This window comes from Lithobates pipiens, unplaced genomic scaffold (genome assembly GCF_037356315.1).
Source record: "Lithobates pipiens isolate NorthernLeopardFrog02 unplaced genomic scaffold, aLitPip1_a1.2 Scaffold_19, whole genome shotgun sequence".
Taxonomy (NCBI): Eukaryota; Metazoa; Chordata; class Amphibia; order Anura; family Ranidae; genus Lithobates; species Lithobates pipiens.
In genome coordinates this window covers 402,789,479-402,815,531 of record NW_027507764.1, presented here as the reverse complement: position 1 = coordinate 402,815,531, position 26,053 = coordinate 402,789,479, and the positions used below count along the sequence as shown (strand labels likewise).

The 26,053-nt window shown below is 46.4% G+C and overlaps 1 protein-coding gene across 2 annotated transcripts in view; it reads left to right on the top strand.

The window, feature by feature from the left end:
- The first annotated feature begins 4,232 nt into the window (after positions 1-4,232).
- Positions 4,233-26,053, top strand: part of SEH1L (SEH1 like nucleoporin) — a 74,929-nt gene continuing 53,108 nt past the window's right edge. Inside the window, exons 1-5 of one of the 2 annotated variants that reach the window (XM_077492402.1) lie at positions 4,233-4,471; positions 11,391-11,441; positions 19,238-19,384; positions 22,836-23,047; positions 24,377-24,475. In XM_077492402.1, coding sequence (XP_077348528.1) covers positions 4,361-4,471; positions 11,391-11,441; positions 19,238-19,384; positions 22,836-23,047; positions 24,377-24,475 — 620 coding nt within the window. In that variant the 5' untranslated portion in view covers positions 4,233-4,360. The remainder of the gene's footprint in view (positions 4,472-11,390; positions 11,442-19,237; positions 19,385-22,835; positions 23,048-24,376; positions 24,476-26,053) is intronic. The other variant, XM_077492403.1, reaches the window with a different exon arrangement.

The following is a 26,053-nucleotide window of genomic DNA, read 5'->3' as shown; positions in this document are numbered from 1 at the left end:
TCCGAATTTTTATTCTGTCGTACGAGAATTTTCATAACTTTAATAACCTCATTTAAATATGAGACTAGCATGTAAAACAAAACAGACAACCATTCGTCCTATAATCTTATTATGTGTACCAGGCTTAAATGTATAGCTAAAGCTGCACATAACACTATACAATTGGATTGTACAATGTCCTTAAAGCCGGACAAACGCTATACAATCTGATTGTACGATAAGTTACCAAAACTATGCGATAGGAGGACACACCTAAACATTTCATCTGTATAAAATTAGGTAGGCCCTTGTACTACATAGTTGATGTTAGATCTAAAGAAGGTTGCATAATCAGATTATAGAGTGTACGGCCAGCTTTTGGCATGTTTGTCCTATTTAGGAGATTTCCCTTCACCTCCTGTCCTGTAAACAAAACAAGAAGTGAGGTAACAACCTAAGGTAAATCTCCTCTTAGACATTGTCATTGTAGCAAGTGTACCCTTTGAAAGATTTCCTATCTATACATGTTCTGGTGACAACTCAAAATTTGGGTTCTTCCCTCACTTTCAATTCCGGTGACATTGATGACCAGGACAAACTGAGAAATGTTAACGTGCTTGCAACCCAAATAGGTAGATTCACTTGCAGCCCCTCTCTTGTATGCAGCAATAATGCACTCTGAAAGTGTTTCTTTAAAACAGAGCCTCTAAATACCTTTTTTTCTGTTATCTTCAGGCCGGTCATGTGACTCCTGGCCGCTCTCCTACTCCGATCCAGGGCTGCATACAAGCGAGGGTCTGGCAGTGATATTTTTTGAACTTGTATACTAATAGAGATGGGAGGGGAGGGGGGAAAGGGTGGGGAGATGCTCACACAGAGACAGAAGCTGACAGGCAGGGAGGAGGTTAGAGGAGGACAGAGGAGAGCTGTGGATGACAGAGGCATGTAAACTGACCACGGTGTCAGGGCTCAAGAGCCATCATACACTGGGGTCAGTTTATAGGTGGGAGGGCAGAACCAAGCAGGATCAGCCAGGTATTTTACAGTTTAGAGAGGGGCAGGTTACAAAGCACAAGCAATGTGCTGTTTAACCTGCTATAAAGGAACAGAAGTTATCTTTTTATTAAGGGGTACAAACACTTTAATGTCTCCAGTGAGGAAGCAGATAGCACAAAGAAAAAAAAAATAATAATAATAAATACAAACTCTCTTCACTCTCCAGTACAAACTTATTTTAGGTTTATTTAGAGTATTTCAGGGTGCTTTTAAATCCAAACGAAACCCTCCTATACTATACAGCCAAAGAAGCTGCCATCTTATCCTGGTGTTTGATCTGCACATGCCATGGTGATGTACAAGTGATCAGCAGGAATGAGCTCAGGTGGGTTCGGGCACAAGTTTGAGCTTTCCTCCACTATAACCTGTCAAGGCAGACAGACAATCTAATGCTGCGTACACACGATCAGATTTTCCGACAACAAAACCGTGGATTTTTGTTCGGTGGATGTTGGCTCAAACTCGTCTTGCATACACACGGTCACACAAATGTTGGCCAAAAATTCTGAAAGTGAGAACGCGGTGACGTACAACACGAACGACAAGCCCAGAAAAAGGAAGTTCAATAGCCAGTGCGGCTCCTTCTGCTTGATTCAGAGCATGTGTGAACTTTTGTGCGATGGACTTGTGTACACACGATTGGACATTCCCACAACAAGTTTTGCTGTGGGAAAATTTGAGAACCTGCTATTAAACATTTGTTGGTGGAAATTCCAACAGCAAATGTTCGATGGAGCATACACATGATCGTATTTTCCGACAACAAGCTCACATCGAACATTTGACGTCGGAAAATCCGACCGTGCGTACGCGGCATAAGGGTCCTTTCCATGGGCATCTTTCATTTCGATCAGCAGGGGATCTGTCTGCTGTCCACTTTGACAGCTTCCTGGGAGGATAGCCTAGTCAGTTTAAACTTGTCAAATGCCCTCTGAAAAATGATCTACACGGATTTCTCTTCTGAGAGCAATGCTTGCCTGAAGAAACCCTAAATGTCTAATGCCGTGTACACACGACCGAACTTTCTGACGGATTTGTTTCGTCTGAAAATTCAATTGTGCGTGGGCTTCATCAGACCTTTTCTGTCGAAAAATCTGACGGATTTTAGAAATAGAACATGTTTCAAATCTTTCCGCCAGAAACAGTTTCTATAGAGAAAAACGCTTGTCTGTATGCAGGTCCGCAGGACCAACAACGATGCAAGGGCAGCTATTGGCTACTGGCTATTGAACTTCCTTTTTCTAGTCCTGTCGTACGTCATTGCGTTAAACGATTGGTCTTTAGTGTGATCGTGTGTAGGCAAGTCCCTCCAAAAGTCCGTCAGAGTTCATTCCGACGGAAAGTCCAGTCATGTGTATGCGGCATAAGGCTATTTTCCTAAGGGTGGCAGGCTGTACTGGCCACTGAAATGCGATTTGTGCTGGATCACTTTAAAAAAACCACGGTTGAAAGCCAGTTTACAGGTGCTTGAAGAGGAAGTAAACTCTCGCACTCTGATGCCGCAAACATCATAGCTGCACTTGACACAGAAGTGAGTTTAATGTGCTGCATTGTGGAGATGGCAATGTGAACACACCCTTCAGGCCGCCATATGAAATAATTAATGCCTAACCCTAACCCCTTAGAGCCGGTTCACACTGCGGGCGATGCGAGGCGACACGACTTGCCTCGCCTCGATCTGACAAGTCGCCCCCGTTCTGTACAATGGAACCGTTCTGAGAGGAGCGACTCGAGTCGCTCCGACTCAGAAAAAAGGTTCCTGTACTATTTTCGGGCGACCTCGGGGCGACTTGCATTGACTTCTATACAGAAGTCATCTGCAAGTTGCCGCTGAGGTCGCGGCAGGTCGCGGCGAGGCAAGTCGGTGTCGCCTCGCATCGCCTGCAGTGTGAACCGGCCCTTACCCTCAAAAAAAATAACAATAATAATAAATAACTAAACACCCTAACACAAAATAAACATTATTAATATAAATAATAATAACAAATTATTTTTATTATTATACAGGAGTTATATAGTGCCAACAGTTTGTGCAGCGCTTTATAACATGAGGGCAGACAGTACAGTTATAATACTATTCAATACAGGATGAACCAGAGGGCCCTGCTCATTAGAGCTTACAATCTGGGAGGGTCAAGTGATACAAAAGGTAATAGCTGTGGGGGACAATCTGATGGAGATGGTAAACCCCTGATGGATTTACTTACTCTTGGTTTCCCTGCAAAGGCAAAGCATAATGGGCTACTATGCGATACTATACCTGACACAGGAGCCATTGATGTCCCCTTTATTCCTTTATATTGACTTTTAGCATTTACAAATGCAGCCATTTAAAATTTAGATGAAAGGTTTAGCACTGGGAAACACTTTTTGAAAGATAAAAAGTTCATTTTATATACAACTATATAAATCAGACCAAAATGAGGGACAAATGAGGGGGAAACATTGCTCTAAATCAGGGAAAGTCCCTCGAAACCAGGGACAGTTGGGAGCTATGCCCTTGTAGTGTCATATTTTGCTCCCCATCGTAGAATGCTCCGGAAGTGACGTTGCGGGCAGAAATTTTGCACTACGCATGCGCGATGCGTTCCAAACACTTGCGCTATGTGTTCCAAAGGATTTGCGTCAATGCAGACCAGTGAAACCGTCAGATGTCACAGAAGTGAGGGGAGGTAATCCCCTCCCTGAGCCACAGTTATCCGCTCTCTCTCTGCTCTGTCTAAAGTTAACGTCACGATTACCTCCCCTCGCTTCCATGACATTATCTGATGGTTTCACTGAACTGCATTGTCGGAAATCCTCTGGAACGCATGGCGCAAGTGTTTGAAAAGCATTGCGCATGCGCAGTGAGAAATTTCTGGCTGCAACGTCACTTCCGGAACATTCTACGATGGGGAGCAAAATATGACACTACACGCTAGTATGAAAGCTTCCACTGATATTAATGGGAAGTAGCTTTCAGGTGCTATTTTTTTAACGTGAAAGTGCCTCAGTGTGAAAGGGGTTTTAGTAATGTTATGTCGTTTATAAGAAAGGATTATTTTCTGCAAGGACCCGTTTATACAAGAATGGCGTTTCCCTATTATTTGTGCGATACTTTGTAACAACACTGATTTCACAATCCTAATTTCTTGAAGCACGTGACGCCACCCTGATATCACGTGACGGTCGGACTACGTAAAAAAAGGCGCCGGGTGACGCGCATGCGCGGTGGTTGTCTCTTGGTGAGCGGGCGGCGGGGCTTTTTGCTCGGAATTCGGGTGTACGTATGACGTCAGGGGCCGAGTATTAGAAGTCAGTGAAGTGTCACGACTCGGCTCCCGGTATGTTCGTAGCCCGGAGCATCGCCGCTGATCACAAGGATCTCATCCACGATGTCTCGTTTGATTTCCATGGCAGACGAATGGCGACCTGCTCCAGTGATCAGAGCGTGAAAGTGAGTGTGTGGCAGCAGAGCAGGAGCACGTGGGGCATGAGATGGGGGTTCTCCAGCATGCTGCGTTGTATGGACGGTGATGGGGTGAAGCCCCATGTGGTGTACACGTGATCAGAGTCTGTCCTCCCTCCATGTGTTGCCCCCAGTGATGGCACATCTGATGTTTACAAAACAGTCCACTACAGTCACATCTACACTAGAAAACATGCGTGTCTTGTCCTAGCCATCCTATCACAGAGTGCACCCTATAGTTGGGTGCAGAGAACCCTGAGAAGGAAGGTGAAGGCTCCACACATGGCCTACCTTTTATCAATGACTTGTACAGAGTGGGGTCAACACTGTGTTATTGTGTCATGTGCAAAGTTCTCTCCTTGTGACATCTCTAACAGCCGCCAGCTGGGTTCACACCTACCTTTTGGAGGTTCAACCCTCTTGCTGCCAGAGCTGTCTTTACATACAATGATTAAAAAAACTACTTTTAGGCCTGAAAATTGTATCCCCCCCCCCCCCCCCCAAAAAAAAAATCTTTCTGAAAGCAGACACCATAGAGAATAAAATGGTGGTGGTTTAAATTTGAATCTATCAATAATGCCACAAAAACGGACTGAAGTTAATTTTGGGGCACACAAATGACCCAACTTTATGGCAAAATATAAAAGATGAGGTTGCACTGCGTGAAACGGCGACAGACTTCACTTATTTTACTACCCTAGACCACACATTCAAAGCTCCCTGTAGCATCAGTCTAGTGTTACGGATGAGGTCTGGAGCTTTAAACATTACTCTCACTCCAGCATGTGCGACCATATGTAACGTGTATTGCAGACTGCGTTTTACTGTGTAAGTGTCCCAACACTGTTAATACTTATTCGTGTGTATGGGGGCTGCGGGCCTCAAATATGTTTGAGGAATTTTTGTGCTTGGCTGTAGAGCTGCACAATTAATCGTTACATTGTGATCTCGTTTCAAGCCCCTTGATGATCTCTATTGCAGAGCTTGCCGATTCTTTCATAAAACAAGTGGAGAGACTTAACTGCTCACTCAGCTGTCAAAAGAAAAACATATGGGCACGTTTTTAACATGAAACGTAACTAACTCTTACTACTTGGATCAAAGGGATAAACTTCTGTGTGTAAAGAGAAAATCCAGGCAGTCTGTCATGTTTTTAATGTGTAAATATAGGAAGTTTAACCATTTAAAGTCTAAATCTTTTTCTTACACTTGTTTCTTAAGTTAAAATCAATATTTTTTTGCTAGTAAATTAATTGTAACCCCTAACCTTATATACCTATGGATGGGAGGAACAGTATGGGGTGGGGGTCATGTTTACTAGAGGTATGATGAGGCGTCCTCTGAGAACTGCGAAAAGCATGAGCCGAGGATGTACGCATATGTCCTGACCTCCCATGACTTCTTGATCTTCTATCTGGTGAAACTGTGCGGGTTGACTTCCGGCACGGAAAACTTTTATTTTTTTTGTTTTCACTACAGCCCTCATGCAAGTCATCCCACACATCTTTACCAAATAGAAGATCGGGAGTTCGGGACATGCTCATTAATCCTCCACTCATGCCTCTGTTCTCAGAGTTCACCTCATTATACCTCTAGTAGGCATGACCCCCACACAGTTCTCCCATTCATAGGTATGCCTCCATGGGTAGGCACCAGAAAAAGTAAGTATTACATTTTTCCCTTTTCACCTGGTGATTCTTTCATGCAGAAGTGATCCAAGTGGCTAATTAGCCACTCTACCACTCCTGCGAGTGAAGGAATGGGGTTCCCCACCACCTTTTTCGGGCTCTACCGTTGCACCACGGAGCCCAGGAGTGATGTGGCAATGGCTGCTCTTAACAGAGAGAGAGGAACTGATGTCATTCCCCCTCCCTTTATAACCCCAGAAATTAAGAGCGATATGTAGTTTTTTTTGTTTTCGGTGCCGCCTCTTTATTGGCCAGCAGCCAGGAAAGCGGCCGATTAGACCGATCTGTGTTTGGTTGCATGGGAGGCTAGAGGAAAGATTTTGGGTCTAATAGACCCCAGATCTCTCCATAAAGAGCAACTGTCACGGCCCATGTTGTCACAAGGGATGTTCATCCCTTACGATGGCAATAAAGTTGATCCCTAAAAAATTAATTTGTATATAATAAGAGAAAATTTGAATGCGCCCCTGTCCCACTGTGCTTAAGTGTGAATGTATACATTGCTCCCGCATGCATATGTAAATTGGATTGCACCACACGTGAAGTATTGTTTTGAACGTCAGAGCGAGCACAATAATTCTAGTGCCAGACCTCTTGTGTAACTCTTAACTGGTAACCTGTGGGGGCCTGTCAAAGATGGTCCTGGAAGCGCACTTGTATTAGAAGAGCTCCCGACTCCGGCCTCTGGTCCTGCTTGGGTCCTGGTGTAAGATGACCACATTACACCCACCCTCTATCAGATCCTCTGCGGGAGGACTGGGTGATGCCCGGGGGCAGAAGATTTAGCCAAAAGAGCAACGCAGCCACTCCTGTGAGTACCCATCCCGTGTTGAGGCCTACTACCCACGTGGCGCACAATATGGAGACTCAGACGGACACCCCCCGCCTGATGGAACTATTCAGGCCGGCTCTGCAGTCTTCGATGTCCTAATGTTGGCTATCACTACCTGCCAGTCCACACTGAACACAAAAATTGACCATGTCCAGACTGAGACTGCCCTCATCTGAAGGGACATGGATACATTTCAGGATCGGGTGGCAGAGGATGTTCCGAGAGACCACCATACCGATATACTGGCCCTGAAGTTTAAGGTCAAAAACTTGTAGACCAGAGAACCGGAACAGGCGTAGCACCTGCGGGTTCTCGGCCTCCCTGAGAGAGCTGAGGGGAACGTCCCGTTGGAGTTCATGAAATACTTGCTCCCATCCCTACTTCCCAGAGCCAAATTCTCCCCACATTTCTCTATTGAGCGTGCCCATCATATGCCGGCGGCCAGGGACCCTGCCGCGCACGTTCACATTTAAGCTTCTGCATTACCGGCATTGATACGGTGCTCCATGCTGCATGTCTGCAAGGAGAACTAAAATACGAGAATTCAAAGCTCCTCATATTCCCGGATTATTCGGTAGAAACACAATGCCAACATAAATCATTCAATCATGTGCGAGGCATGCTGCGCCAGAAGGGAATCAAATATAGCATGCTTTTTCCTGCCAAGCTGCCGGTCCAGGGTGGGGAATGGGTTCAATTTTCTACCTTGCCCAGGAAGGCAGTGGCGTGGGCTTAAACTCTCCCCAGCTGATGTCCACCAGGTATGCTGTTTCCTATTACAATGATTAATTGAATGCTTCTTATGATTAATTGAATCTGCCGTGATTTGTCACTGCAGCTACTCATGCTGACTTCTGAGAAATGTTTACCTACCCCTGCATGGCGAGGGTGCACACCCTCTAGTGTCACTCCTATGTTTTGTATTCTTCCCGATGGGGATGCCTGACCGGATGCCCTGTGAACCCTGCCTTACAAACCGCTCCTTTGCGCAGTGACTACTCCTGCTTCATCTGCAGCCCTCTCTGCATGGTCTTGTCCATGATCCTTTGGGGGCTTCTGTGTGGAGGGGGACTTGTGGACGCTTGGAGGGTATTCCTTTCTCCTCCGCAGGGCCATGGGGCAAAGTACTCTGGCCGGTTGCAGGATTTACATATTACCCTCAAGTAATTTTGACCTATGACACTCGGACACTGAAATGCCTGCTGTTAAAACAGTGATGAGTTTCAGAACTCTTGTTTTTGCATCGTTTCCGCAAAGACATAAGTATGTGCCCCCGGGGATCCGGGAGATCTACACCACCTATCCTTGCTGGACTATAACATGTTTGTTTTGCTTTTCAACACTGGTTTGAAGTAGGGGCCAGGTACCTGTTGCACATTTCCCTCACGTCAGGCCGCTGAGCCAAGTTTATTTTGGGGATGGAAGCCCTCCTCCTGAGTTTGGGGGATGGTTGGTTATGGTGGCTGTTGTTGGAGGCCTTAAGTTACTTGTTTTATGTGACAGTACTGCCTACTAATGATATGCCTGACACTGCATGCTTGCTTATATCTCCCTTGTGTCCTTCCAGGTCCAGATGCCCAGACTGGAGAGTGTTGATTCTCTCCCCCCCCCCCCCCCCCCCCCCATTTCATTCTGCAATATTCTAACCTAGTACTGATGTCTTCTCTTAAGGTATTCTCCTGGAACACGAGAGGCCTAAATTTGGCGATTAAGCGATCCCTATTCCAATTTATTAAATCTTATGGCCCTCACATGTTCTCCAGGAGACCCACCTGGTGGGGAAGAAGGCTTTTAGCTTAAAGAAACCTTGGGTGGGACATCACTATCATTCCACCCACTTTTCAAGGGGAGTTAGTATTTTAATCCTCAAAACCCTTCCCTTTAAACTCTTCGGGTTTATGCCAGGCAGGGGCACGGACATTATGATTATATACGCACATTGCAATTGCTGCTCCCGATGACCCAGGTGTGGTGGCCTCACTAGACGACGAGAAAGCTTTCGACTTGCCCGAGTGGGGCTACCTATGGGCGGTCCTCTCCAAATTTGGGTTTGGTCCTGATTCCTGGCTGCGGCTGCTATATGCCCAACCTAGAGATCTTATTCGAACCAACGGGATCCTCTCCTCTCTGCAATGAGGCAGGCATGCCTGCTCTTCCCAGCTTTATTTGCCCTGGCACTGGAACCCCTTGCCATTCTCCTTAGAGCGGACATGTTAGTTAAGGGCATATGAATAGGTGCGGTGGAGGAAAACTCTCTATATGCCAACGATTCCCTCTTATATTTTAGTCAATGCCTCTGCCTCCCTCTGCGCAGCTCTGACTGTCTTTGATCACTTTGGCTGATTCTCTGGCATTCAAATAAATTGGAATAATTCGCTCTTATTCTAGCTTCACTAGTCAATGCCCTATCTGGACACATGTACACCTTTTGAAATGGGTGTATGAATTCACTTGGGGGTGAGGGTGGGGAATGGGAGGTGGGGAATGGGATTGTAGGTTATCTGGATAGAAACCCGCACCCACTATTAACACAACTCACTCAGAGGTGTACCACCTGGCGTACTTTACTACTGACTCCGGTAGGACGAGGTAATCTATTAAAAATTATTTACCTTCCGACCCCTATCCCCAGGACCTTATTCCGTTGGTTGGAAAGCATAGTGATCTCCTTTGTATGGGCTGGGAAACCCCCAAGGGTGGCAAAAAATATACTCTACCTTCCACTGTCCAAAAGTGTTTTGGCACTACCCAACGTCCTGATATAATATTTGGCAGCGGTCCTGGTCACTGTGAGGTGGTGGTTCTCCCAACCCCGGCAGAACCCTGCCGTCTAGTTGGAGGCTGCCCTCCTAGGATCCTCTGCACTGTTGACGAACCTGGCATACCAGGGGAGTAGGGCCCATCCTGCAGTGACAGAACCTATGAAAACCATGCTTCAGGTTCTTGTGAAGCAGTCATGTGTTTCCCTGCACACCTCGCTCTGAGCCAATCCCTTGCTTCCCCCATCTGTCCACAATCCCAGACCCGGCTGGGTGGGCTGAGAAAGGAATCGCCACCCTTAGACAGGTGATGCCAGGGGGGCAAGATTGCCTCATTCTGGGAGCTGCAACAGACCCACCGCCTCCTAAGACCTTTCCTTTTTAGATGCTGGCGGCTGAGGCATGCCCTTAGAGCCCAATTCCCGCATCAGGTGACGCTCGAGCCAGATTCGATTGAGCGTCACCTGATCTTGGGGGTGCTGGACAAACCCCTCTCCTCCCTTTACTTGCACTTAACAATAGCCCATGACCTAAAAAAAAAAAATTTGATGCATGGCCAGATGGCAGGTAGATATCCCCTCTTTGGGAGAGGAGTGCCTAACAGCATTCATCCCATCCATGATTGCGGCCAAGGATAGATTCATACAACTAAATTTTATCCATAGAGCATATTGCATGCCAAAGAAGCTGGCGGGCATATACCCTGACCTCAGCACCAACTGCACTAGATGTGATCTAGAACTGGGCACCTTCTTTCACATGGTCTGGTCCTGTCCCAAACTCCGCCACTTTTTGGTACGCAATGGCAGATACTCTGGAGACTGTATGCAGTAGGGCTGGGGAAATTTTTTTTTTTTTTAGATTTTCCTCACCAGGACCGGCGCTGACACAGTGCCGGTCCTGAGGTGCTGCGGGCAGGAGTTTTTAGACATGGCCACGGCTTCAGCCTAGTCAGCGAAGCCAGATGCCGTGGACTGGGCCGAAGCCGTGACCTTGCCTAAAAACTCCTTTTCTCAGGACCGGCGCGGTGTCAATCAAAAAAATAATAATTATATTGTGAATTTATTTTATTTTTTATCGCCCAGCTCTATACCCCTCGACGCCCTGCTTCTGAGTTATCTACGGGATATAGGAGACAATTGCATACAAAAATTGTGCCTTACCAAGGGAAATCTTGCTTAAATGGAAGCAAATGGAATTGTAACATATGCATCAGTTGACTCGTACCTTGGGAGCCACAGATGGTATGTACAGTGGCAGAAGTTTCTTGTTTGGGGAATACATCATATGCATGGGGGACATGCTGACCCAAAAGAGCATTTGGGTTTGTGCAATTGCATACTGCCATTCACTTAAATGGTTGGTTGCATGGGTCACCTGCAACTCCTTGGGTGTTGCAAGTGCTCTAATGTCCTTGTGACTGAGCCCTAAACTTATGTTACTGGGTTAAAGAGAATTCAAATCGTTGTTTGATGCTGGAGCCAGCAGCAGTAACCTGGAGGCAGGTATATGTTTAGGGCTAGGACAGGTAGTGGGGCATTTTTACCCTGTAAATGTATATGTATAAGTGTTGGTTTACATTTCTAAAAATCAAATCAGAATCTGACTTTTTTTTTTTTTTTTTTTAGGTTTGGGACAAAAGTGAAAATGGGGATTGGCACTGTACTGCAAGTTGGAAGGTGAGTATGGTTCAGTTATATATAAAGTAGTTGTAAAGGGTTAAGTTTTTTTGCCTTCATGCGTTGTGTGCATGAAGGTAAAAAAGCCTTCAGTGTTAAGCTCCCCCTGGATATCTCTAAAGTGAAGTTGATGAAACTGCAGCTAAAAACATTTAAACCACGCAAACGCCTTCACTGTGGCCAAAATGCAGCACACCATTGTGAACCCAGCCTTAACGATGTGCGTTTTGTTGCATTCTCCAGTGCAGGCAAAACATTTGAACTTGGGGGGGCGTGGCTAAGGAATGGCCGAGTGAGGCAGCTTTTTCTTGGAGCTCCCGGTCCAAGGCCTCATGCCCCGGCGCTGATAATCCTTTTTACCGGCATGAGCTCATCTAAGAAGCACCGGACACGGGGAGCAACTCGAGGGACCCCCCACAGCAAATCCGCCGGTTCGTTCCGCCGCTACTTCGGGCGCGGCGAGGAATCCCCACCGGGAGCGGCCGCCGCAACACCACGAAAGGCTTTGCAGGCCTCACCGAAGCATCCACGCTCGGCACCCTTGGATTCGCTCCAGCCCGGCGAGGAGACACCTCCGGAGTTGGGTATGGAGGAGACGGAGCAGGGAGCGGGGGTGATGCCTGCCCCGGCGGCTTCCGGGCCCTCCATGCTGGACCAGGATATTAGAGAAATGCTCCAGGCCCTCCCAACACAGTCCGCCGTTGAGGCGTTGATTTTGCGGCTGGAGGAGACGCACCGGCGGGACATACAGGAGGTCCGCGGAGAGGTCTCCGGGATTGCGGAAAGAGTGTCAGCGGGGGAGTCATCTCTGACATCCTTGGAAGCCAGGGTCACCGCGCTGGAACAGTCGCGGGACCAGCACAGAGATGCCGCCATCTCCCTCCAACTGCACGTGGAGGACTTGGAGGACCGGAGCCGCCGCAACAACCTGCGGCTCCGTGGGGTCCCGGAGACAGCAGGTCCGGAGGACGTGAGCGCGGTGGTTGGCGCTATCATCCGCACAGTGCTCGGAGATCCAGAAGTGGTGGTCCCCTTAGACAGAGCGCATAGGGCTCTCGGCCCGCGACCGACGGACCCGGACAGACCGAGGGACATTGTGTGCAGACTACACCGTTATGCGCAGAAGGAAGCCATCTTGAGACGTGCCTGGGAGCTTGGTGATGTGGAAGTGAATGGAGCGACCATCCGTGTTCTGCAGGACCTGTCCCGCTCTACGTTGCGGCGGAGGGCCCTTCTTCGACCACTCCTTGACCTGGCCAAACGGCTGGGTTACACATACCGCTGGGGGTACCCCCTGTCCGTCATGTTCCGCAAAGACACTGGAAGCTTCACCCTGCAGACGGCCACCGACCTACCGGCTCTTTTTCGGTTTCTGGGGACAGAGCCCATCCCGCTCCCGGACTGGCTGCAGCTACTCCCTCGGCAAGTGGGCAGATCGGGTGCATCGGTTAACCGGGGCCCCCAGCCCCCCCGCCAGCAACGAGGACGTCGGAGACACCGATCGGCTTCGGGAGAAGCACCACGTGAGTAGGCCCTGGGCTACCCACTGCAGCTACTAGCCCCACTTCTCCATGGCGGCGGACACACTGACATAGGTGATATGCACACTTTGACGTGTTTTGTACGCACCCCCTTGCCCTCTATGCCACCCGGTTTTTTGTTTTGATTTTTATTTTGTGATGGGCACCCCCCCGCACCTCCCCCCTTGCCAATCGGGCCCCCCGTTGATTCCGTGGGGTTCCTCCCCCTGGGGGCCCTTAGGGGCCACTCCGACATGGGCGGCTGTCGCGGACTATTGGGACACTTCCCGGACGGGTCTTTTATGCTTTTATTTCTTTTTTGATGCTGCCCTTAGCTCCCTACAATCCCGCACCCCGGCCAGTGCAACCCGCCCCGGGCTGTCTGCCATGGTCTGCTCCCGGATGCCACTACTGACACCTGTTTTGTTCTGCACTGAGCTGGGCAACGCTTTGCTACTACGTGACCCTTTATCCCCCCCTTTACTTTTTGAGCTGCTATCTGGAGGAACAAGGGTTTTGCTGGTGGAGAGGTCCGGACAGCAACCCACCATCACGGATCAGCTGATCCATCATTTACAGGAACTTTTGGCTCCCCAGTGCGGGGGCGATAAATGTGACTTCTGCTGTAGGGGACTTATGGCCTGTTTGCGCAGCGCTGGTTGCTGGTAGGGGGGAGCACTGGGCTATGTTTTGACCTGTTTAATCTCCTATGCGGGGGGGGGGAACCTTCGGGTATGCTGTGGAGCCTGCGGGGGCCTCTCCCCGCCTGAGGGGACACATTACCGGGAGGTGTTGGGGGGAGGGGGTCTTCTCTTTTATTGACCTATACCTCAGCATTGTGGGGGGCACCCGGGGGGGGGGGGGTGGTTTTGGGAGAGTGGGAGATCGTGGAGGAGAGGCACACTCGGCTGGACTTAATGTTCGGTGGTGGGTGCTGAGGATCCTCCGCGGCCTCCGCTCCCACGTAGTAGATTTTTTTTGGGCTATAAGGCCCTCTGTTTTGATGGTCCCCCGCCCCCCCCTGGCCGTACTAACTGCCGCATGGGACGTTCTATGTAGTTGCTTACCTTATGTCTTTGCTCTTAACTTTTTAATGTTATGCCGGTTTTTATATGTTTATATTATTATATCTGTCATTATCTATTTTTTCACATGTGCTTGTTGGCTGCCGGGGAGGGGATGCTATACTGGACCGGGAGTTCACCCTTACAACTCGGTTCACTCCAGCTCCCACTTAGGTTTTCGCTCGGTTACCAGAGGTAGCTCTGGTGAGTGTTGCAGCCGTTTAGGCTACTTTAGGTTTGTTTACTTGGCCGTCTAGGACTGTGACGGCCCCCCTCCCCCTTATTTAGTTTTTCTACACCCTTCCTTATTTCCTGAGACTCCCCAATTTTTTCTAACTCCCTTCCGTTCCCTTTCCCTCCCCCCTGTTCTGTTGTTTTTCTTTTACTTCCCCTTCCCATCCTCTTCTACCCCGCCCCTACCTTTTGTATTGCTGTCCGCTCTTTCGCTTGCAGCGATGGAGGCTATTCATATACTTTCAGTAAACGCGAAGGGCCTCAATATACCCGAAAAGCGTAAGATTCTCATACACGATATGCGTCGGGCTAAAGCGGACGTGGTTTTTATCCAAGAAACTCATTTTAGAGATGGTAGTCTACCATTCCTTAAAAGCCGTCATTATCCCTTTGCATACCACTCCCAATATGCGGTAGCCAAGTCGAGAGGGGTGACGATCTTAATCTCGGCCAGGGTACCATGGACGCTGATCGGCTCTCGAACAGATGAGGAGGGCCGCTTCCTATATTTAAAGGGACTGATTGGGGGTAGGAAGGTCACACTAGCAAATCTTTATGCCCCAAACGACCGCCAGGATACATTCCTTCGCAAGCGTCTGGATCATCTTCAGAGCTATGCGGAAGGTCAGTTGATAGTTGGAGGTGACTTGAACATCCCCCTCGACCCTCTGGAGGACACATCGTCCGGTACATCTACTACATCGAGAGACATGCGCAAGCGTATAGGCTTATCCCTACACTCGGCGCAACTTATAGACGTCTGGCGACTTTTCCATCCGGGGGAACGTGACTTCACATTCTTTTCCAGACCACACCAGACTTATTCACGACTGGACTATTTTCTAATACCTCATGGGCAGTTACATGCGGTGTCCCACACCTCTATCGGGTCGATTACGTGGTCCGACCACGCCCCGATCAGCATGCGGTATACACTGTCAGACAACCTTACCCATCCTCCAGCGCAGTGGCGCCTCAACGAGAGTTTGCTACAGGATCCTGTAATCCTGGCAGATGTGACCAAAGAAATAGGCCACTATTTTGCCACGAACAATACCCCTGACAGTGGTATGGGGGTAGTGTGGGAAGCCCATAAGGCGGTCATCAGGGGGGTCCTTATAAAACACGGGGCCAGACTGAAGAGACAGGACTGAACAATTAGACTCCCTACTAGCAAAGCTCCATGCCACAGAACAGACGCATAAAACATCTCCGTCGTCGGCCCTCGGCGTGGAATTGGACATTCTCCGCTCACAAATCAACGACCTACTTCAATATAGAGCTAAGACTGCACTGCAGAGATGTAGACGGACGGTATACGAGTCGGGTAATAAATGTGGGCGTTACCTCGCACAGACCCTGAAAGCACAGCGTTTGGCTTCCTACGTTCCCGAGATTGTGACCCCGTCGGGACAAAAACGGTCGCTACCCCTGCAGATCTCACAGGCGTTCATGGACTATTACAGTTCCCTGTACAACCTGTCCGGTGTGCCGCCGTTGCCCTCCGTTGTCTCGCAGTATCTCACTGAGTCCAAAATGACATCCCTGTCTCCGGAGGCAAGTGCCGCTCTGGAGGAGCCCATTACGTTGTCAGAAGTCCAAACGGCATTGAAGAATACGAAACCGGGTAAAGCGCCGGGCCCTGACGGGTTGACTCTTGCCTACTACAAAATCCTACTGCCGACCCTGGGGGACCCTTTAGTAGACCTCTTTAATGGGCTGGGGAGGGAGAACAGACTTCACGACACTACTTTGCGGGCGCATATCTCGGTGATCCCCAAAGAAGGTAAGGACCTGACCCAGTGTGGGAGCTACCGCCCGATCTCCCTCCTGAACTCAGACCTGAAGCTTTTCACTAAGGTTTTGGGCACGAGACTGCAACAATACCTTCCTCAGTTGATCCATCTAGATCAGGTGGGTTTTGTCCCGTCTAGGGAGGCAAGGGACAACACCACGAAGGTCCTCAACCTGCTCCATATAGCTTCCAAGACCCGGACCCCGTGTGTGTTTCTTGGCACAGATGCCGAGAAGGCATTCGATCGGGTTGAGTGGTCCTTTATGTTTGCCACCCTTGGACATGTAGGCCTTGGAGACAAAATGATACGCTGGATTTCAGCAGCCTATTCGGGACCAACGGCGAGGGTACGGGTGAATGGGATGCTCTCTGACGTGTTTTCCATTACGAATGGCACTCGACAGGGTTGCCCTCTGTCCCCCTTGCTGTTCGCACTGACCTTGGAGCCCTTTTTGTGCCATGTCCGTAACAACATGGCCATTAAGGGGATAGGGATCGGGGGGACTAGGCATAAGGTGTCTGCTTATGCCGACGACCTTATGTTCTCCTTAGCAGACCCTGAGACCTCTCTCAAGACCCTTTTGCAGGAATTTCATGTTTACGGCCAACTTTCTAACCTGCAGATAAATTTTTCAAAATCCGAAGCTATGGGAGTGGGGGTACCACCCGCACGTTTGCAGCGGATAAAGACTTCCTTTACGCTGAAATGGTCGGATACTGCCCTGAAGTACCTGGGCACCTTTATTCCCCCTTCCGTCTCGCAACTTTTTAAACTTAATTTTCCCCCCTTACTGAAAACCGTACGAAAGCTTTTGGATGACTGGGTGGGCGGAATGCACTCCTGGCTGGGCCGCTGTAATATTCTTAAAATGTCGATCCTGCCAAAATTTCTCTATCTATTCCAGGCCCTCCCGGTCCATGTTCCCAGGGCCTTTTTCGGGCAGGTCCACTCACTTTTCACCCGCTTTTTATGGGCGGGCAAGCATCCACGTCTATCCAGGAGCATGCTTTCCAACCCTAAGAATCGGGGGGGGTTTGGCATTGCCAGAGATCCGGAAATATTACTATGCTGCCCACCTCAGTAGACTTCTGGATTGGTGCCGCCATAAAGACACTAAACTTTGGGCGCAATTAGAACAGGAACAATTTGACATCTCATTGACGGGCAGCCCGTGGTGTTATGGAGATTTACCTATGGAGCTTAGACGTCACCCCCTGATAGGCAATACAGCAAAGATTTGCTCACTCCTTTTAACTGACCCAGACCTGTCGACACCTGACGCGCCGGTGCGGCCTGTGATCGGTCACCCGAGTTTCACCCCTGGTCTCAGAGACAAGTGTTTTCGGGACCTTCATGGACAGGGTCTCTCCCTAGCGTCTCATTTTAGTCAACGGGGTAGATGGACGACGCTCGCGGACTTGACGGACCTGGGGGGCCCATACCGCCTTGACTTCCTGCGGGCTTCCCAGCTATCCCATTTCCTCCAGAGTATGCCGCCGCCACCCACTGACTCACAGAGGCCCCTTACCTGTCTGGAGAGGCTCTGCACAGAGACCGGGACCCTCGCCCACACACTGTCTATGGCATATGAAATGTTGATTGAACCCCCAAGGGATTTCCAGCCCCCATATCTTGCCAAGTGGGAAGAGGACCTAGCGGTTACCTTCACAGACAATCAGAAGCGACAAATAATCAACTACACCCACAAATCCTCACTATGCACTGGGCAACAGGAAACAAACTTTAAAATTATCTCCCGCTGGTATAGAACCCCCGCACTACTACACAAGATTTTCCCGACGACTTCGGACAGATGTTGGAGATGTCACTTAGAGGAGGGTACCCTCCTGCATATATTCTGGTCCTGCCCCCGATTGCAGGGTTTCTGGAGGGAGGTGTGGCGCACTACCCAGACATTCACTGATAGGGAGGTGCCGTTTTCGCCTGCCTATTTTCTCTTTCATATGACGGATACTCCTGCCCGGAAATATGGCAAATCAGTGATAAGACACCTATTGGATGCTGCTAAGGCGTGCATACCTCTCAACTGGAAATCCTCTAATCCTCCGACAGTCGCTCAATGGCTACACAAAGTAGATGACATCAGCAGGCTGGAGGACCTGATCCTCACCAGCCAACACCGACAGGAAGCGTACTCTAAGACTTGGCAGGCATGGAATGCCTTCAGGTTTTCTACTGAAGGTCGTGCTCTCAGGAATGCTGAATGATGACCTTTTCGGGATATTGTTACAGAATCCTTCTTTCCTACCCTCTTTCCCCCCTTCTCCCTCCCCCCCCCTACCTCCTCTTTTACTGGCCTGTCCCCTTGTTAGGTTACACTCTCGCTCGGCGGACCTCCCCCGGTCTTTTAGTATCCCTGGGAGGAACGCCGTAGGGAGAGGTCGAGACTACCACCTTAAACATAAAAAAATATAAAAAAGTAGGAGGGACCACGTGTGCATGGTCAGACACATTGCTGCTCCACCACACCTGGACGGGCTGTTCGCCTCCCTGGAGGAGACGTGTCGGCCGCGGGAATTATAAGTGGCAAACTGACCCTACCCTCTAGCATTCCCTAGTGGTGAGACCTTAACGTAGGGCGTTATGCCTACATGGGTATAGAAATGTTGCCGTTTGTTTATTTTGCAGTTGTATTGTTTTCTATACTTTTGGATGTACTGATTCATGTACCCTGGTCTTCTTGTATTAAATAAAAAATTTGAAAAAAAAAAAAAACATTTGAACTTGAAGGGCGCAGTTGACTAGGACGTCAACTTAATTAAGCAACCTATGAATTCTGCTTGTGTTTTTATTTTATTTTTCTCTATAATTTTACATTCTGCTCGCTTCATTTTTGAATAAGCTGGGCAAAAGAAATCTAACAGCTTCCGCCATCCATGCTAGACACAGCTCATTGGGTGCAATCACTTTTTAGCCAACGATTTTTTTCCTCAAATTTGAAGTTTGTTGAGCTGGGTGGTGCAGCAAGGCAAACTATGGATCTCCTTTATTTTTTTTTATTTTTTTTTTTATTTTTGTCATTTAACTAGCCAATGGCCACATTTTAGTCCATGTATGGCTAGCATTAATTTAGCTACAGAAAAAGGAAAGCAATGTTGATATTTATAATTTTGCTTCAGGATTGATCTGTATGAGTAACTGTTATGTGCCTTTCTCCTCAGACACACAGCGGCTCTGTATGGCGTGTCACTTGGGCTCATCCAGAGTTTGGGCAGGTTTTGGCTTCATGCTCTTTTGATAGAACAGCTGCTGTTTGGGAGGAAATAGTAGGTGAATCAAATGACAAACCTCGTGGGCAGAGTCACTGGGTAAGATTTATCAGTAGCTTAAAACTTATGTGAAAGTGGTCTTATTACCTTTCCAGGTCCTAATTTAATTACTATAATTTATTTTTATTTTTCTGCAGAGCTTGAGTGGGTGTAAAGCTTGATGTGTACAGTCATAGCAAAAAAATATTGCCACCCCTGCAATTTTGTCAGATAATGCACCACTTCGCCCAGAAAATTATTTCTATTACAAATGTCTAGGCTTTCACGTGTTTATTTTTTGTTTGTATTGGTATGACACAAAGTGGAGAAACAAAAATCCAAATCTGACACATTCCATGCAAGACTCCATAAATGGACTGGACAAAATGATTATCATTTAAGTTTGATACTCCTGTAATTTGTAATTAAACTTGCCTGTATCTTTTAACCACCAGCCCCAGAAGACTTTACCTACTTCCTAACCAGGCCATTTTTGTAATACGGCACTGTCAGTTTAACTGCCAATTTTTGCTGTCGTGCAATATTGTACCCAAACAAATTGTCCTCCTACAATATAAACAAAAGAGCGACAATTTTCAAGATAACACAATATTTTTTTTTACTTTTTGCTATATCCTAAATGTTAAAAATAAAATAATTTCTTCCTCGGTTTAAGCCAAAACTTACCTGAGGAAGCCAAAATCCTTTAGGACAATGTGCTGTGAACAGACAAAACAAAATTACAGCTTTTTGGTAAAGCACCTCATGCTACTGTTTTCAGAAAAAGAAACAAGGAATTTAAAGAAAAGAATACAATCAAACATGGTGGAGGTTCTTCACTCATGTTTTGGGGTTGCTTCAGGCACTGGATGTCTTGACTGCGCATGGAATTGTGGAATCTGAAGACTACCAAAGAATTCTGGGGTGAAATATAGGGCCCACTGTCAAAGTTGGGTTTCTGTCAGTGATAATGGTTCTTTCAGTAGGACAATGGTCCAAAGCACACCTCAAAAAGCACCCAGAAATTATTTAAGACAAAGCACTGAAGAGTCCTGAACTGGCCAACAAGAAGTCTAAATCCCATAGGGCACCTGTGGAGAGATCTCAAAACAGAAGTTGGGGAAAAGAACCCTTTTCAGTATGAAACATGGAGCAGTTGTGAAAGAGTGGACCAAAATTACAGTAGAGGTGTAACGGTCAGTTCACACCACATTCAGTCCAGTGCTTTTTTTTTTTTTTTTTTTTTTTTTTATACATCAAAAACACATGGAAAGTAGGTTATATGGAATGCATCAAACGCACATGCAGAAAAGCATCTGGACTGCATTGGTGAAACTCTGTACTTGCCTATTCTGCACCTGATCTGGGCTGGTCTCCAGCGGCAGATGTGTGCAGGATAGGACCAACAACGGCTGTGAAATGAATAGGAAGTGATTCCCACCCATAGACTGACTTTGGGGCTTCTGTTGTCGGGTGCCTCTTCTGCACCCACCTACACAGCAAAGGCGTAGCTAATGCAGGGACTGGATCAGGTGCAGGATAGCTAAGTATAGTGATTTTTGCTTTTACAGGGTTAGATTTGTTTTAGAATGTAGCGCAGAGCAGATTTAACATTTACGTTTTGCCTGAACTTCTTTAACAAAATAAAAATAAACATTTTGTATAAGGCTTTTAATGATCCTGCATGGGTGCTCAACCTGTAGTCCTCCAGCTGTTGTGGAACAGTAAGTCTCATCATTCCTTTGGGAGTCGTGCTTGTAACTATCAGCCTTGCAATGCCTCATGGGACTTGTAGTTCTGCAACACCTGGAGGGCCACAGCTTGAGCATCCATACATTACTGCACTATGGATCTTTACATGGCTGTTTGCATGCTACACCATTACTGCTTTTTATGCTTGTGTGCAATAGGCCATAAAATGCTGTTATCTGATCCTTCAGGTTATGTGTTTTGTTTTTTGTAAATGTCTATGTTGGAAGTATGATTTATAGTCTTAGTCCACAAGAGCCTGTCCAATACTTTCAGCATTATTTGGTGCTATTATTAAGTCAAATGTACCTCCCCAGATTATTGGCTGTATATTGTGCAATACTGTAATGTCCACAGTTAGACCTTTTGAGTGTCAGTAAACATTTGCTTAGATGCCATTTCAGCAAGTAACTAATTGCGTAGATATCACTAGGTGGTTAATACAATCGGAGTACTATACCGGCGGTTTAGTGGTAAGATGTTCTGGCCATAGTTTGTGTGTGTCTGAGTGTCTATGGTATTCTCGTGTGCATACCAGTATCACACTTATCCTTGTAGTCTCATTTGCACCATGCATGGAAGCTTTAATCGCAAACAATCCACAGCTTCTCATCATTGTCTGTGTCCTCCAGGGTAGAATGGGTGTATTGAGTACCTATCTGCATCAATGTGACTGTTAAAGTGGTTGTAAACCCTTACAAACCACTTTGACCTACAGGTAATCTTAGATTAAGGCTTACCTGTAGGTCCAAGAAATATCTCCTAAACCAATACGGTTTAGGAGATATTTACCTGAAGATAGCCACTGTAGACAGCGGCGCACTGGGCAAGCCGCAGATTGCGGCGATATGCCGCGAGTGTCGGCTCCCGTGCGCATGCGTGGGAGTGACGTCATCACTGCTTCGGCGAGACCCACCAAGAAGATGGATGCTCAGAACTACAGGGGACAGTGGTGACTTCGCTGGCTCCTGTCAGGTAAGTGACACATAATGGACTACTATGCGATGCATAGTAGCCCATTATGCTTTTCCTTTGCAGGGAGACAAAGGAAGTAAACCATTAGGGTTTACTTCCTCTTTAATGCTTCATCAGAATGCAGGAAAGGGCATGCTCTACATGTTAACTTTATTTATTTTTTTTTTTTTTTATTTTTTTTTTTTCTCCTCTTCTCTGTGCTTTACAGTTTATTTTTGTGTGGTAGTGGTTTTATAGTAAAGTGTTCTGTGATTGCCCACAGATGTTTTCCTTTTTTACAGATCGTAACCTCACAAGGTTTTGTAAATAATTGCTATGCAAACCAGGAAAGCTTTTATTTTTTGAGTGTTTTGTTTTATAGAATAAGGGAGGATTATACACATTCCGTGTGTGTGTGTTTTTTAATGTTCCCCACCCCCGGTGTCACATTGCAGAGATTCCTGTTCTCTTCCTGTCCCATAACCAAACAACAATTTTCCTGCAAATGAACGGAACCCCCAGCACATCAGAACTAGTGTCCCCATTGGAAGATTTCCCCTCTAATTTATGGGGACCCAAAATTTGGGGTTTGATTTCAACGATAATAGTACACAGGACAAATCTTCCTTAACGGGGACACAGACAGCATAAAACGACTGACTTGTTCTAATCCCTCTCCACTATGTCCAAAACTTTTTTTCCTATCATTATAGTTAAACTTTGTTCAGTGTGTTTATTGTAAAAACGTTTACCTGTCCTTTATTTTTATTTTTTTATTTTTATTTTTTTTATTGGCTTCTCTTTTTAGGTTAAAAGAACTACACTTGTGGACAGCAGAACATCGGTAACAGATGTCAAGTTTGCACCTAAACACATGGGCTTAATGTTGGCCACCTGTTCTGCGGATGGTGTTGTAAGAATATACGAAGCTCCTGATGTCATGAACCTCAGTCAGTGGTCTCTACAGCATGAAATCTCCTGCAAGCTCAGCTGCAGTTGCATCTCCTGGAATCCTTCCAGGTCACTTTCCTCTTTACATTTTCCATACAAAAAAACAAAACTAACTTTACTATTGCTGAAGGGAGAAAAACATATTTTACAGAACCCTTATGTTCATTTAAACATCTTGCCTACTGTTGTTCAGGTACTGATATGGGCCATTTCAGTAAATTCAGAAATCGGACACGCAAATAAATTGCTGTAATTGGCTGATGAGAAAAGTGTTAAATGGGCGAGTACAAAAAATTTCCTTATTCCTTTCCTGGTAAGCATGGCCATCTGACAGTAAAATTTAATTGTCTCCAACCCCAAGAACAAATGATTAACCACTTCAGCAACAGAAGACTTATTTTTTTGCAAATATTATTTTTATTAACACCCAACACAGGCCAAGACAGTGCAATAAGTCCCAGAAGATTTTACCTCCTTCCTAACCAGAGCACTTTACAATTTGGCACTGCGCCGCTTTAACTGACAAGAGAGTTCATGTGACGCTGTACTCAAACAAAATTGCATCCTTTTTTCCCACAAATAAAAACCTCTGCGTCTTTTTATTTTTTGTGCTATAATTGACAATATTGAAAAAAAACTATTTACTTTTTGCTATAATATCCCCAATCAGTTTAGGCCGATTATGTATTCTTTTACATATTTTTTGTTAAAAATCGCAATAAGTTTATATGGATTGGTTTGCGCAAAATTTATTGCATCTACAAACTATGGGCTTTTTATAAAAAAAGACATTTTTATTTTTTACTAGTAATGGCTGTGATAACTTTAATTTTTATTTTTTTCGACATTGCAATGGACAGATCAGACACTTTTGGCACATCTTTGGTACCGTTGACATTTATACAGCGATCAGTGTTATAAATGTCTTTGTAGGAGCAAATGCTATATCTCCTCCTCCCCTGTTTACACACACAAACCCATGTGTCGGCTCTCGTGCACGCAATCGCTGCCATGCCACTGTGCCCTCTGCAGCTCTTAAAGGTAACCCCATACCCGTATTAGAGAGAGACTTGTTGCATTGAATTGCACTTTGAAGTGTAGTATACATTGGCAATTTATTTTTTTCCTCCCTAGTAGTTTAATTAGTAGTTTGATAACCAGCGTGTAGTTGCAACTCCTGGACACAGACTGATGTGGTGCTGCTGGTGGCGACATTGTTTCAAATTATACTGCCAGCTAGTTGGAGCAGGCAATTCTACCTCCCCCTTATTACATCATAGGCTTTAACATTACTTACAGCTTTTTAGAAAATTAACTGTTCATGTTGAATCATTTTGTACAGCTATGATGTGAATTAGATCAGTTTTTGTAACTTTTCTTTGTTTTGTTGTTTTTTAGTTGCCGTGCTCATTCTCCTATGATTGCAGTGGGTAGTGATGACAGCAGCCCTAATATAATGGGAAAAGTTCAAATCTATGAATATAATGAGAACACTAGGTAAGAGAAACTTTGCATTTTTCCAAATTTACATGATATAAATTTTGTCGAAGTGGTAATCCGATTTAAGCCTAATTGTCTAAAATGTAATAGTCATCACAAGCCTATACAATGCAAGTTAACTGCTTCCAAAGTTAGATGATGAAAGTTAAAATTAAAGTTGTAGTATGTAAAAATAACTACGCTGTAGTATGGCTTCTTTGAATTGAAGAGCTGTGCAGAAAGGGACAGCATAGTCGGGCTCTTTTGTTAAGCCTGTCACAGTCCCTTAGCTGTATTAACCTGTGCCGAGATGGTGGGCAAGGCGTCACTTGCCGAAGATTACAACTAACGCAGCGGTCAGCGACCCTTTTCCACTTTAGGGCTGGATTCAATGTATGTGAATGCATGGAGGGCTGCATTCACCTGCAAATAAGTGAAGATGTTAATCTTGACCTGCTTCATTACACAGCCCTGCATTTCTGGACCCTTTTACATTACTACGGTACTCTAAAAATTTCTACAGGTTTTCACTTTAACGTTGGAAGGTTTTGTTTACATCCACGGTCGCAACTTGAGTGAGGACAGAGGAATGTGGCGGTTTTATTTTTTTTTTTAGTTTTGGCTTTTTTTGAATGCTGTCCTTTTTTTTTTTTTTTTTTTTTTTTTTTTTTATTTGGCGTTTTTAAGTCTTCTGTAAACCGGAAGTTAACTCATGACATTTTTTCCATGTTACTAGATCTGAGACCCAATCAAAGCTGATTACAGCTTTGGGTGTCCGGCCAATGGGCTGGCTGGTCGCTCTGGTCTTGCTGCTTGAGAATAACAGCTGAGTGGCTTTTTGGCTGCATCGGTTGTTTATCACGTGCACTGGTGGGCCAGACGTTTAGCGGCAGGCTGGGTGTGGGCAGTAGGTTGCTTTTATGTCCCTTGGACAAAGGGGCTCTCAAGGTGTTGCTGGCAATGCTGCCAGTATCCACTCGGCACGTTACACACAGGCTGGATGCACTTCTTAACCAGGGAGGGGTTATTACTCAGAAAGCGATGCACGTTCTTACATGGAGTCTTGATACAACAGGTCTCTCTCTAAGTATCATGTGGATGCTTCCAGTCCCACACACTCGGGACTGACTACCTGTTACAGCCCCTCCCCCAGCGTGTATCAGGAGAAAGGGGTTAAGGGGCACAGTGATTCTGCACAAACATTAGTTGCCTACCCCTGTTCTAACAGAAGAGGAATTGGTTCAAAGGACAAATCCTAATGACTGTAAGTTATATCTATGTTAACTTTTTCTTTTGGCTTACCTCCTTTTTTTTGTTGGGGGGGGGGGGGCAATAATAAAGGTATTTATTTTAGCAGAGTTGGTATACCAACAGTTTAATCAGCGCAATACAGTTCAATACCATGTATCTTCAGTAAGTTACAGTATTCCTCATAACCAAGTAACCATTTATTCCCAATAGTCTGTCTGCTGCCAGATCCACTGGGGCAAGCCCTGGTACATCTAGCCATGGTGCCCGTATTTTCTCAAATTTGGATGTGCTTCCCCTATGCTGATGTTTCTCCATTCTCAACACTTGTAGCTTACCTCCTTTCTA